Source organism: Geotrypetes seraphini, chromosome 2 (genome assembly GCF_902459505.1).
Source record: "Geotrypetes seraphini chromosome 2, aGeoSer1.1, whole genome shotgun sequence".
Lineage (NCBI taxonomy): Eukaryota > Metazoa > Chordata > Amphibia > Gymnophiona > Dermophiidae > Geotrypetes > Geotrypetes seraphini.
Genome location: NC_047085.1, coordinates 264164123 through 264179300, shown reverse-complemented (window position 1 = coordinate 264179300; position 15178 = coordinate 264164123). Strand labels below are relative to the sequence as shown.

The window sequence follows — 15178 nt, the reverse complement described above, 5'->3', positions numbered from 1 at the left end:
GATCTCATTGGGAAGCACATAATTATTTAATAAGCGGTCTTACATTTTTTGTTTACAAGATCATCAAACCAAATCAAAGAGGGGGTGATATAGATTCTGTCCTTTTGCAAGTAGAACAACGCACCACATATGATCTCAATACATTATGCCCACATGGTCTATATACGGAGGTAGATTACAATGTTTTCCTCTAAATGCATCTTATGATATGCAATATTTGATTAAATGAATCATATGTCATTTTAAGTCTGTTATATAAACACTTACTTTTTTGTATGGGTTGCAAAGTTTTGAATTCACATTTCAATTTTTTTATTTGTCACACGTATTTGTCATACAGTACATACCCACAAAGCCTTACACAAATGAAGATGGATTAGATAAGTTGAGAAACTGGTATGGCAGGAGAAAGCCTTGGAACCCAGTCAGGGAAAATCTTCCTTAGACTAGAAAGGATGATCACTTCATTGGCAGGAAAACAAACTCCCAAAAGTTCCTTCTGTAGTTAAAGTTTATCAACTGTGATTGCTTAAGTGGTTGCTTAAGTAGTCAAAGTTTATCGGACAGTTCAAATTTTAAATCACTCTTAGAGTCACTCCAACAGTTAAGAGTTATTAAAACAAAACAGTTGAATTGATTTCCAAGATTGAATGGGGTCATTTTTTCTGAGAGAGGTTAATAGAGTGGTATTTGCTCATTAGAGCTATTTAGGATGTGACGTTATAAATGGAAGCAGGGCTGTAGCCATCTTTGCAGAGAGCAGAGCACGGTATCGTGCCAGAGTGTGCAAGTTTGAAGCATGGATTAGAGTGAAGAATAATATTTTAAAGATGCTGCTGTTTATGGTTTATGATTTATGTAGGTTTGGTCCAGAAATTCCCCGATGAAGCCATCAAGACTGTACATGTGAGCGACTCCGAGGGACTCCAGAAATAACTCTTCTGTTTGTGGGGCCAGAAATCTAGCAGGTTAGGTCAAATGGCACAGCAGAAATCTGTGCTTCATGCCCACCCCTAGGCCCATCCAAAAACTGAGGTCTGGCTACACTCCTGCACCCAAGTACCCTCCCCCCCCCAAAAAAAAAAAGCCCTGCTGCCAGATCTCAATATTGTGCAGTGTGGCATATTTCTAGTAGCGTTATAGAAATAATTAATGGTAGTAGTAATATTGACCTATGTGTTTTTATTCAGAGACCAGTATGGCCTGAGAGGTGAATGAAATGGTGCAACACAGGTAGAGCCCTGCTAGTGAGCTATATTCACCCTCTCCTTTCCACTTCCCTTATCACACAGTCCCTGAGGCAAGAAAGGAAAGGTTTGCCCCGCCCCCGCCCGTACCCTTAAGCCAGAAGCCCTAGTCAGCCAACTGTACAAAAGTTGAAACAATATTCATTTCAAGCAAAATGTCCCTGCTCAGAGTACTATTCTCTGCTACTCTATTTCAGTTTCTTCTTAAAAGTACAGTTTATAGTTTATTTAAACTTCCTATCAGTGGTACTTAAATAGAAGGAAGGCAATGCCAGGCAGACTTCTATGGACTGTCCCATACAGTGGCATAGTAAGGGTGAGCTGTGCTCAGGGCAGTGGCAACCTGCCCCTGCCATGTGTACGCGCCCCCTTCTCTTTTACCATACCTTTTCAACTTCTCCGGTGTGAGCAGCATGCCCACGTTGGTGTCCGCTCGCCCTTTGAGGTCACTTCCTAGGGACGGGTCCCTGAAGTGATGTCAGAGAGAGCGCTGATGCGGGCCACAACCTCACACCGCAGAAGTAGAAAAGGTACGGGGGAAGATAAGGGGTGCACGCATGGCAAGGAGAGGAGCAGGGGGCAGACAGGAGGAGGGGTGTGATGCCCTTAGGAAGACCGTGCCTGGGGTGAACCACACACCCCTCCCTGCACCTCCTTCACTATGCCACTGGTCCCATATATGGCAAGACTAATGTGACCATACGTCCCGTTTTGAACGGAACAGTCCCATTTTTAGATCCCCTGTCCCGTTGTCCCCACGCTCAGCTTCGGGACACCAAAATGTCCCATTTTCAGAGAGAGTGTCCCAAAGCTGTGCGTGGGGACAACAGGACAGGCGATCGTGGAGAGGAAGTTCTGGGCCAGCCAGGCAGCGATTGACTTGCCCAGTACTTCTCTCCAATGTTAGAATTGACGTCGGGGGAAGGCTTCAGGACTGGCGCCTGGACCTTCCTCTCCTGCAGTTGCAGCAGCAGTGAGTGGGAAGCAGCAGTGGGTGGTGGTGGACCAGTGGGGGAGGTTGTAAGCAGAAGAATCAGTGGTAGGCCAGGCTTCGGTGCTGAAGGGAGGGAAGCAGGAAGGCAGGCTGGCTGGCTTTGGGGGTGGAACAAAAGCTGGAAGGCAGTGAGGGAGACAGAAGAAGGAGGGAGGGAGGAAGGAAGGAGAGAGAGAGAGGCAGAAAAAGGGGGGGTTGTAAGCAGAAGAAAGACTAGAGAGAGAAAGGCTTGGACCAAAGGGGAAAGACAGGAGGCAGATGCTGGACTTTGGGAGGTGCAGACAGAGAGGGAGAGACCCTGAGGAAGAACAGAGAGATGCAAGATCATAACAGAGGATGGAGATAGAGGGAGATCTGGAACAAAGATGGTGGTAGGTACATAGGAGAACCGACACTGGATCTGGGAGGATAACAGAGGGAAAAAAGAGAGAGACCTGGACCCAAAGGGGATGGGGCTGGATTGTGAAAGAAAGAAAGAAATATTGGATGCACAGTCAGAAGGAAGTGCAACCAGAGACTCATGAAATCATCAGACAACAAAGGTAGGAAAAATGATTTTATTTTCAATTTAGTGATCAAAATGTGTCAGTTTTGAGAATTTATATCTGCTGTCTATATTTTGCACTATATTTTCTATAGTTGTTGCTGAGGTGATATTGCATATTTTAAAGTCATCTGCCTTGACATCTTTGAAAAAAACCTGAATATAAATGATGATTAACATTTTCTCTGCATACAGTGTGCTTTGTGGTTCTTTTTTTATTTTATGGTTACCATTAAGAATTAATAAGATATTGTGTGTACATGAAAAATGAATGGAATAAATTGGAGCAGGGCTAAGGTGGGATTGGGGGCAGGACTGAAAATTAAGAGATGAAAAAAATAAATTTTGATGAAAAAAAATAAATGGTCATGTTAGGCAAGACAGATCGGGGGGAGGGGGGCTGGAATTAACTGTGACAGCAACTCCAGCAGTGGGGCAGTGTGGGACGGTGTAGTCGAAGCTGGAAAAACTTCTATGGTCTCTGTCCCATAGATACGCCTACGCATTCCCCCTGGAAGGTCCCTCCTCTCAGAAACTGCCCGCAAACGATCCTACAGCCACTTCATTCCACATCTCTGGAACCAACTTCCCCCTCAACTCAGACAACAGAACTCATTATTGACATTCCGTAAAATGGTAAAGACCCTCCTCTTCAACTAAAAGTCACCCTCAGTCCACACCCCCCTTAAACCCCCCTCTCTCTTCCCTCCCCTGTCCAACTTCTCCCTAAATTTCAGTACAGTCCTCTCTTAGTCTGTACTCTGATAAATTGTACCGAAACTCAAATAACTTGTACTAAACTAAACTACTCATACCAAAATAAACGACTGATACTAAACTAAACTACATATACTTAAACTCTACTCTTAATTTACTGAATACTCCCTGTATTTAACTACTTCGCAGTCCTGTATGTCCAAACATTTAACCTATAGAACATCTTATTTGTCTAATTACTCTCCATTGTGTATGTTTATCTGTAGACCATTCTGAGCTACTGGGAGAACGGGATAAAAATCTAAATAAATAAATATGGCAAAAAGGATCAAGAGCAATTATAAGTATTTTATACCACATTCAAATCATCTGTGTACATGTCTTACCTATCACAGGGGGAGGGAAGGGAAAAACATCTTATACTGAAACTTAGCAAGTAAAATGAATAAATACTGATTTGTTGCCTTGAGAATGAATATAACTGTTGGGCAGACTGGATGGACCACACAGGTCTTTATCTGCCATCATTTAATATGTTACTGTACCGCTCACACTGATGATGGAAGCCTGTAATCCTTATTTCAGTGGACCCAGCCTGACTCATAGTCAATCTGTCACTTTCTGTGCTCTTAATTCACCTCTGAGTTCACAGCTGAAGTTTTACCAGCCATAAATTTAAAATAAAAATTCCATGGGCATGACATAAACAGAACACATACTCACCACTCTCTCCACACCAGAGTTCAGGTGTCTGTGACTGTCTGCCATCTGAACTAAAATTTGACCTTGATAATAAAAAAGAAAGAGAAAGAAAATTAGGTGAAACTGTATCATATGGGAAAACATAAAAGTACAATACTGGGGGGATGGTGTTATTTTGGGGGCAGTTTCTACCTGGTTTGTTGGGCATCAAGCTTGATCAAAACCAGGGCTAGAACCTGGCCTCCATTTGTCATTATTTTATATCCCTTTTCCACCCTCTCCCCCAGACTAGGGTTACCAGAGGTCTAGGAAACCCCAGACATGTCCTCTTTCTAAAAGACTGTCTGGGTGCCTAAAGGGATTTTCCAAAACCCGGCAGTTTGGCTGGGTTTTGGAAATCCCTGAGCTCGGAGCCCCATCTAGAGGCCCTCTGTGCATGTTCAGATGTCAACGCAATGATGTCATACACGTGTGAGCATGCACATGATGTCATTGCGTTAACATCTGGGCATGCATGCAGCCCCACCAGACTTTGTGGAAGGAGACAGTAGGTTTGACTGGGAGTTGGGCTGGGTATAGAATGGGGAGAAGCTGAAGGTGGAATGGGATGGAACTGAGGGTGGAATAGGGCAGGGAGATGTATCCTCTTTTTTTTTTAAGAGGAAATCTGGCAACCTTACCCCAGACCAGCCACTGCAGCAACATTTCCTGACTGAGAACCATGTGCAAGGGGTCTTCCAGGAACCCTGCGATCATCATGGACCCTTAATTCATCCATGAAGTATAGCCATTCTAGAACAGTGGTATGCAACCCAGTCCTCAGGGACCACCTGGCCACTCGGGTTTTCAGGATATCCACAATGAATATGGATGACAACCCATCTGACCAGGTGGTCCCTAAGGACTGGGTTGAACACCACTGTTCTAGAATGACTGGGAACTGCCTCCCAACTAGGGAGTGTGAGTACTACTTCTCCTGTAGCGAACTTTACATACTCTGGAGAAAACACCAATGATAGACATTTAAATACCTCCAAAGGTATAAATACACAGGAATCAGGCCTTTTTTCAGTGGAAAGGATGCTCTGGGAACCAAGAGTTATATATATGACCCCCTCCTCCCTTTGAAGAATGCCTCTGCTGTAAAAGCAGTGGTGGAGGATTTTTCAGGTGGTCAATGAATCTTGACTGTGGCTAGTGAAGCTTTGTGGGAGGAGCTGGAGATCCCTTTACCCCAGAAGGAAGAGGGAGTGAAAACTAGACTTTTTGGTTGTTCCTCTCTCCCAAAGTGATAGACTGCGGGAGACTCCCTTAGAGAGATTTGGGAGGGAACTGACTAGATATTGTAAATAGTTCAAGTTAACAGGAATTGGAAGTGATAGGGGGAAATCTGCTGATGGAACAAAAGTTTCTGTCTTCTTTGCTGAAGAACCTGTAAATAAGGGACTCTGTAGGGAACTGGAAGTGACAGGGGGAAATCTGTCTGATGGGACTAGTCTGCCTTTCATTGAGTGCATGTAGTTTAAAGACTGTCCCATAGTCAGCTTCAATAAAGTTCCAGTTTGGTTCACTCATACCTCAGACTGAACTGTCAGAGTGGATAGTGAAGAGTTCAAGTTGGGTGAATGAAAACCCTGGAGCTGCCCATCCTCTAGCCTACTGGATTTGTCCAGCCCCAGCCTACACTCAAGCTCACGTGTGAACTGTGAGTTCGTGAGTGACTGTAGCCATCAGTACACTGCAATTGCATTCTTTTGTGAGCCCTGTTTTCAGGCGGGTGACCCCCCAACCCGAAGAGCTGGCTGGAGCCCCACATTGCGTGGCAGGGTCAGGAATCCAGGGCTACATATAGAATGAAAATGAAAGGGAGCAGATTCAGAAGTGTGTGGTGCAGTGGTTAGAACTACAGCCTTAGAACCGCTATTGTGGGTTCAAATCCCTCACTGCTCCTTGTGACCCTGGGCAAGTCACTTAATCCCCTCATTGCCCCAGGTACACTAGATAGAGTTTGAGCCCGCTGTGACAGATAGGGAAATATGAAAATGTACCTGAATGTAAATCACTTAGGATATAAGTGGTATATAAATGATTAAATAAATAAATTAGCTAAATAAATAAATTTCTCTATGGAATAGATAGTGGATGCAGGGAATGGCCTCCCAGCTATGGTGGTAGAGATGAGAACAATACTTGAATTCAAGAAAGCATGGGATAAGCAATGAGGATCTCTAAGGAAGAGGAAGGGGCTGTAGAAACTGGACTGTTGATTTAGATGGACAGACTGGATGGGCCATAGAAAATAATGGCAGAAGAAGACCCTATCTTTCTAACACCATCCTGGCCAGCTGGGGAAGAGAGGAGGGGGGTGGATAGAGAAAATGAAGGCAGATAAATAGCCCAGTCTGCCCAATCATACCATCTATTATATCTTTCTCTCCCTTAGAGATCCTATGTGCTTGTCCCATGCTGTCTTGAATTCAGATATGGTCTTCATCTCCACCACCATCACCAGGAGGCCAAACATGTCTCAGGAATGAAGCTTAGTATACAAGAGTACTAGTACGGAAGAGGTCTAGTGGCCAGAGCACTAGACTGAGAACCAGGGAAGTTAGGGTTCAAATCCTACTTCTCACTATGGGGAAAGAAAGTGAAAGGGACATAGAACAACATCTCCAGCAAGCAACAGGTTATATGCTGCTGCTAAGGGCTCAGTCTCTCTCTCTCTCTCTGCTAACTCTCTTGCCAGTGCAACTTCAGCCTTGTGTGCGTGTCTCTCTCTCTCTCTTGGGGGTAAGGGTAGGGTCCTCCTTTTGAGGACATGTCTGGGGGTCCAGATGGTTTTTCAAAACCCGGCACTTTGTCCGGGTTTCGGAAAGCCTCCTCAAATTGCGTCAGGTAGGGAGGAAGTCCGTGCATTCAAGGATGCCACGCACGTGTGTGTGATGTCACCGCATGGCATCCGCGTGTGTGTGGACTTCCTCCGTGCCCGATGCGAGCAGGCAGCTGGGGCGGGGCTAGGGTGGGATTAGGGTGTTACAAGGCGGGGATGGGTGGAACTGGGCGGGACTGGGGGGGGCGGGTCTAGGGTTCCGGATTTTCCAATTGGAAAATCTGGCAACCCTAGGTAAGGGAGCAGAGAGAACTGCCGGCAATCACCCCTTTTCTTCCTGCTGCTGAGGAAGAGGAGACTGGGACAGCCATCCTCTCAATCGCTGCTCCCCACAGTTCATCTTTTCCTGTCTGCATTTCAAATTCTAAATAGAGTAGCTCTAATAGCCCCTACTGGCCTAGGAGAAAACTGGAGTCTTTGTGGTATTATGGCAGCTTTTAAAAAGCCAGCAAAACAACTGTTGTACTATAGGAAATTTTGAGCTTTCCTTCTGATATTTCAAGAGGGAAGTTGTGAGGTCTGGAAAGCTCACACACTGTGGCAAGCTTATTTGTGGCCCCTTAAAAGTGGCCAGTCCAAATTTTAAAAAAGTTTGGAGGCCTTTAGACATTTATTGTCAGACTTCTATATAATTTTAATGGTACTTTTGCCATTGTGGAGCGTGTTATAATTCAGGGGGGGGGGTTAGATTTGTATCGTTTGTATCCTGATTGAATTTGGTCGTTATTCCATGGTTGATTGTATTTGTAGGCTGGATTTTATTTTTTGAAAATTTGAAAATAAAAATTGATTATACATAATTGCCCACACATGTGTTGTTTTCACAATTATTCAATAACAGAACAAGCAACAGCTGACCTGCAGCAGTTATTTGCTCATTCATAGTACGTCCTGCAGTATTTATCATGCCTTTTATTCTTTCATTACTATTTTTTTAAGTGGGGAAGAGGGAAGTATTACACACAAGGTAACTTTTACTTCTGACTATAATTAAGGAAGAAACTAAGGATTTTAACATTGATGTTGTTATCCATCTGGGAACAAATGACCTGGCCAACAACGCCACACTTTGGTGAGGGCTTGAAAACTTTTGTAAAGACTTTAGCTTTTTCTGAAATACTGCCTGCATATGGAAAGGGAGAGCAAAGAGTGAAAAACACAGAGGACTTTAATAGATGGCTCAGAGCCTGGTATCATCAAGAAGGCTTCAGGTACATAGGAGGATGGGGAAATACATGGAAGGACAAGAAGCTATATTGCACTGATGGGCTACATATTACTACAGCAGGAAAAAGAAACCATGCAGAGAAATTTAGACAATATGTTTCTAGGCATTTAAACTAGAAGGTGGGGGTGGTGTATGTATGAAGGACAATTATAGAGACCACCCCCGGCAAAAGAAAAGATGTGATAGTAGTAAAGACTGCAACATAAACAATATCAGCAACTCATTTCTTAGTATTGCAACGGAAAGTGAAACGAAACAAAAATCCATACGAAAAAGGAGATTAGCGCTGAAAAATAGCTGGAAAGCGATGACCACAAATGCTCGCAGTCTAAGCAACAAAGTTCATGATCTGCAAGCCCTGATGTTAGAGGCAGATCTAGATATTGTCGCTATCACAGAGATATGGTTCAGTGAATCACATGGATGGGATGCAAACATACCGGGATATAATCTTTTTAGGAAGGACAGAGATGGTCAAAAAGGTGGAGCAGTAGCTCTCTATGTAAAGATCAATATCCAAGCGACCAAAATGCAAGGGACCTGGGGAGAGGAAGAAGCAATATGGATCGCTCTGAAAAGAGAAGATGGAACTTCTATCTACGTGGGTGTAGTCTACAGACCTCCAACTCAATTGCAGAAAATTGATAAGGATCTGATTATGGATATCCAAAAGTTCGGAAGGAAAGAGGAGGTTCTGCTGTTGGGAGATTTCAACCTGCCGAATGCGGACTGGAATATTCCGTCTGCGGAACTGGAAAGAAGTAGGGAGATTGTGGATGCCTTTCAAGAGGCTCTGCTCAGACAAATGGTGACGGAACCCACAAGGGAAAAAGCGATATTGGATCTGGTCCTCACAAATGGAGAGAGTATCTGTAATGTTCGAGTGGGTGCTCACTTGGGAAGTAGCGATCATCAAAAGGTTTGGTTTGATATAACGGCCAAAGTGGAGAGCGACCTTCTAGCATGATACTTAAAGTCCTAGATTTCAAACGTACAGACTTTAATGCAATGGGAGAGTACCTGAAGAAAGAGTTGTTAGGATAGGAGGACATAAGAGAAGTGGAAAGACAGTGGTCTAAGCTGAAAGGAGCGATAAAAATGGCTACGGACCTTTATGTGAAGAAAATCAATAAAAACAAGAGAAAAAGGAAACTGATATGGTTCTCCAAACTAGTGGCAGAGAAAATAAAGGCGAAAGAGTTGGCGTTCATGAAATATAAAAAAACCGAAGAAGAGGAGTGCAGAAAGGACTACAGGGTGAAAAATGAAAGAAGCCAAGAGAGAGATACGTCTGGTGAAAGCAGAGGTGGAAGAACAAATGGCTAAAAATGTAAAAAAGGGAGACAAAACTTTTTTCAGATATATTAGTGAAAGGAGGAAGATGAAAAATGGAATTACTAAACTAAAAGATGCTGGGAACCGATATGTGGACAGTGATGAGGAAAAAGCAAATGTGCTAAACAAATACTTCTGTTCTGTGTTCACAGAAGAAAATCCTGGAGAAGGACTGAGATTGTCTGGCAAAGTTACATGAGAAAATGGAGTAGATTCTGCGCCGTTCACGGAGGAGAGTGTTTATGAGCAACTTGAAAAACTGAAGGTGGACAAAGCAATGGGACCAGAAGGGATCCATCCCAGGATACTAAGGGAGCTCAGAGAGGTTCTGGCGAGTCTTATTAAAGACTTGTTCAACAAATCTCTGGAGACAGGAGTGATTCCTGGGGATTGGAGGAGAGCAGCTGTGGTCCCTATTCATAAAAGTGGTCACAGGGATGAAGCAGGAAACTACAGACCGGTGAGCCTCACTTCAGTTGTTGGAAAAATAATGGAAGTGCTGCTGAAAGAAAGGATATTGTACTTCCTTGAATCTAATGGGTTACAGGATCTGAGGCAACATGGCTTTACAAAAGGTAAATCATGCCAAACGAACCTGATTGTATTTTTTGATTGGGTGACCAGAGAGCTGGATCAAGGACATATGCTAGATGTAATTTACTTAGATTTCATCAAAGCCTTTGATACAGTTCCTCATAGGAGGCTGTTGAACAAACTTGAAGTGCTGAAGTGGTGAACTGGGTTAGAAACTGGCTGTCTGACAGACATCAGAGGGTGGTGGTTAATGGAAGTCGCTCGGAGGAAGGAAAGGTGAGTTGTGGAGTCCCTCATGGTTCGGTGCTGGGGCTGATCCTGTTCAATATGTTTGTGAGTGACATTGCTGAGAGGGACCTTGGGGTGATAGTGTCCGAAGATCTAAAGGCGAAAAAACAGTGTGACAAGGCAGTGGCTGCTGCCAGAAGGATGCTGGGCTGTATAAAGAGAGGCGTAGTCAGTAGAAGAAAGAAGGTGTTGATGCCCCTATACAGGTCATTGGTAAGACCCCACTTGGAGTATTGTGTTCAGTTTTGGAGACCGTATCTGGCGAAGGACGTAAGAAGACTTGAAGCGGTCCAGAGGAGGGCAACGAAAATGATAGGAGACGAAAATGAGGAGAGACTGGAAGCCCTGAATATGTATACCCTAGAGGAAAGGAGAGATAGGGGAGATATGATTCAGACGTTCAAATACTTGAAGTCTATTAACATAGAACAAAATCTTTTCCAGAGAAAGGAAAATGGTAAAATCAGAGGACATAATTTGAGGTTGAGGGGTGGTAGATTCAAAGGCAATGTTAGGAAATTCTACTTTACGGAGAGGGTGGTGGATGCCTGGAATGCGCTCCCAAGAGAGGTGGTGGGAAGTAAAACTGTGACTGAGTTCAAAGAAGCTTGAGATGAACACAGAGGATTTAGAATCAGAAAATAATATTAAAAATTGAACTAAGGCCATTTCTGGGCAGATTTGCACGGTCTGTGTCTGTATATGGCCGTTTGGTGGAGGATGGGCTGGGGAGGGCTTCAATGGCTGGGAGGGTGTAGATGGGTTGGAGTAGGTTTTAACGGAGATTTCGGCAGTTGGAACCCAAGCATAGTACCGGGTAGAGCTTTGGATTCTTGCCCAGAAATAGCTAAGAAGATAAAAATTAAAAAAATAATTTTAATTGAATCAGGTTGGGCAGACTGGATGGACCATTCGGGTCTTTATCTGCCGTCATCTACTATGTTACTATGTACGTACTAAGACCCTGAAGTGTCCATCCAAAATTGGCCTGTCTGCGAACCTTCCTTCATTCAGGGATCTCAAAGTCCCTCCTTGAGGGCCGCAATCCAGTCGGGTTTTCAGGATTTCCCCAATGAATAGGCATTGAAAGCAGGGCATGCACATAGATCTCATGCATGTTCATTGGGGAAATCCTGAAAACCCGACTGGATTGCGGCCCTCAAGGAGGGACTTTGAGATCCCTGTGCTATATATTCCTTCATCTGCAGTAGAGCTCAGGTGGATGAGCAGTACACAGTACTTAAGCACTATTATCTAGCTCTGGCGTGTTATCGCAGTACAAAGGTCCTCTTCTTATCCATGCAAAGAGTATAAGTTGCAGTTTCCGCTCTTTCCTTGTTTTGATTTCCAGACTAGGAACATACAAGAGACCCACTCAAGGGCTACATATGGAATAGATCAGGGTGCGCAACCACAGTCAAGTTTCAAGTTTATTTAAAATTTCTTATACCGCCCAATCAGCCTTCTAGGCGGTGCACAAATTCATAAAACCAGAAAATAAACTTTAACTAAAATACAAGTTTAAGCTGACATTAGGTCACCAAACTGTAACTTTTAATGAAATCTTGAAACTACTCGACTGGGTTGTGGACCTCCATAATGACTTTGCATAAAATCCATTTGCATACAATGAAAACAGTACAACCAAATCAATTTCATGCATAGCCATTGAGGAAATCTTGAAAGCCAGCTGGATTGTGGTCATCAAGGTCCATGGTTGCCCACCCCTGGGATAGATCAATCTGGTGTTTATATCAAATGAAACATATACCAATATATCTATAAGCGGATTTATCACGGCCGATTCATCGCGGGACATTTCAACATGGCTGCAATGAAACGGCCGTTCCATGATGAATTGCGATGAATCTCAGTGCCTCTACTCCTCTCTGCATCCCCCTCCTCACCTCCCACTGATGCCTCTTCTCATCTCCATCCCCACCCCACCCCCACCCCACTGGTGTCTTTCCTCCTCTCCCCCCCCCCCCCCCCCACATCTCTCTTCAAAAGTTTGTTGGCGCATATTCCAGCCCCTGCTCGGCCAGCCTTGGCTTCCTCCTAATATCATTTCCTAATCGTGGGAACAGGACATAACATCAGAGGAGAGATGAGTCTGGCACGAGTAGGGAGTTGAAGTTGCAGCTTGCACTGGTGAACTTTTTAACATGTATGTGGGCTGGGGGTGCACTCCTACCTTGGGGGGATACCGGGGGACACTCATAATTTGGGGGTGGGAGTATTCCTTCATGGGGGGCATAGCTCCCCTACAAGAGGATGGGGGAGGGGCACTCGTTCTTTGGGGGAGTATAGCCCCCCACAAAAGGTCAGACAATTCATCGTGACCAATTCAGCAATAAAACAGCCATGCTAACATGGCCGCGACGAATCGTCCTAGACCCCATGAGTAGTTTGGCATAGTAAATGATGTCAGAAAAGGCTAAAATGGCCTATCCACTCTGCCCAGTTGAGATTCATGAAGTTATCAATACTGACACCCAGACCTGTTTGTAGTCCTCAGAGATTAGAGCTGCAGCCCCTAGGGTTGCCATCTGGCTTCAGAATTTCAGGACAGGCTTATCCAGTTCTGGGTTTACTCTCACTGCATGCAGGGAAATGTCTTTTTTTTCATAAGGCATGCACTGAAGAAATCAGAACTACACATCCCTGCATAAAATAGGGCAAAACTAGAACTGGATCAGCCTGTTCTGAAAAACAAAAATGAAGTTAGGTTTACATTACAACCAAAAAATGTACTCCTGCTCAAGATAAGCTTGATAAAATTTGAGGGGGGATAATTCTATAACTAGGTGTCTATAAATAGGATGCCAGGTAGGAGCCTATTTTGTAGAGCAGTGCTTCCCAAATGTGGTCCTAGAGGAACGCAGCCAGTCGGGTTTTCAGGATTTCCACAATGAATATTCTTGATAGAAATTTGTATGCACTGCTTCCACTGCATGCAAATCTCTCTCATGAATATTCATTGTGGATATCCTGGAAACCTGGCCTGCTGGGGTGCCTCCAGGACCAGGTTTGGGAACCACTGCTTTATAGAATGCGAGCGTAACCATTAAAATATGCACCTATATGTTAGGCACAAGCATTACTTACACCAGCCATAGATTTAGAATAAATGTGTACATGTAAGTTTCAGAAACACACTTATAACTATAGCTTGGAGAACAGACAGCTCAGGGGCGATATGACAGAGGTCTATCAAATATTGAGTGGAGTGGAAAGGGTAGATGTGAATCGCTTGTTTACTCTTTCCAAAAATACTAGGACTAGGGGGCATGTGATGAAGCTACTCACCACCCTAGCCAGAAGATTAACCATCTCCCCTAACTATATCCCCCAAGCTGGCATTCTGTTTGTTTGTCTTATCTGTTTAGATTGTAAACTCTTTTGAGCAGGGACTATCTCCTTCTTGACTCTGCACAGTGCTGCATACATCTGGTAGCACTCTAGAAATAATTAATAGTAATAGTAGTAGTAGTAGTAGTAGTAGTAGATTTAAAACAAACCAGAGGGGCCTTAGGCATCTGGGTCAATCAGAGTCTTAGGCCCCTCCCCTGTGCAGTCCCAGAATGCAACAGGGAGGGGAAGGCCACCATTTTGAAGAGTTAGGCCTGATGGCCGAGGTAGGAGGCATACCTTTGGCTAGCCTTTGTAAACAAGGTAAGGGGTGGTGGAGGGCATCAGAGGCACAGGGGTTTCTTTGGGGGTACGGTGGAGGCGGAAGGGAGTGAGCATCCCTCTTGCTGCTGGGGGGTGCTTGCTTCCCTCCTGCCGCTCTTCAATTTGGGGGTCTTTTTTTTTTTGTGGGTGTGTGTTTATTCTGTATATGTGCCGATCGCTATCACCAGCGATTGGCACATGCAAATTTAGTGACACTCCGTGACTCTCCGCCAAACTCATTTGTATGTGCTGTTTTTTAAGAATGACTCGCCTTTTTGAAATCGTTACAGGAGGAGCCGCAACATTTAAGAATCTTCCCCTTAGTCAGCCGGGAACCATTCCTGGCTAGCTCAGTAACACTGAATATCAGCGGTAGAGGGAGGGAAGTATTCTTGTTTAAGTTCCATATCTGGTTTGGCTGTTCTGTGAAGGCTCAGCACTCAACACTCACTCACTAGCACAATGAGCAAATTCACCTTGAAAATGTGGGCATGCTACGGAGCAGACGTAGTTAATGTAAGCACGCCATTTCCCTGCAGTAGTTTTCAAAGTGAAAGTATGCACATAAATGCACTTTGAAAATCTAGCTAAGGTACACACAGAGTGAAGCTATCTTACTAACTCTCACTAATCCTGATGTCTTGCTCCCAAGTTTATTTGGGATTCTATGGATAACACTATCCTCCTCCCTGTCTCGTCAGCTCACGACCTTGGGGTGATCGTTGACTCCTCACTCTCCTCTGCTCAGATCCAACAAACCGCCAAATCCTGTCACTTCCTCCTCTATAATATTACCAAAATCTGTCCTCTTCTTTCTGAACACACTACCAAAACCCTTGTCCATGCTCTCATCACCTCGCGCTTAGACTACTGCATTGTACTTCTCTCAGGCCTCCCACGCACCCATCTCTCACCTCTTCAATCCGTTCAAAATTCTGCTGCACGACTCATAGAGCCGCTTTTCTCACATTACCCCTCTCCTCAAGTCACTTCATGGCTCCTCATCCATTTTCAAATACAGTTT

General features: G+C 44.3%; 1 protein-coding gene across 1 annotated transcript in view; it reads right to left on the bottom strand.

Moving 5' to 3' along the window:
* The window catches only part of BAIAP2L2 (BAR/IMD domain containing adaptor protein 2 like 2), a 119890-nt gene that overhangs the window by 88801 nt on the left and 15911 nt on the right, over positions 1 to 15178 (bottom strand). The window contains exon 4 of the mRNA XM_033932831.1: positions 4226 to 4287. Within this exon, the coding sequence (XP_033788722.1) occupies positions 4226 to 4287 (62 nt within the window). The remainder of the gene's footprint in view (positions 1 to 4225; positions 4288 to 15178) is intronic.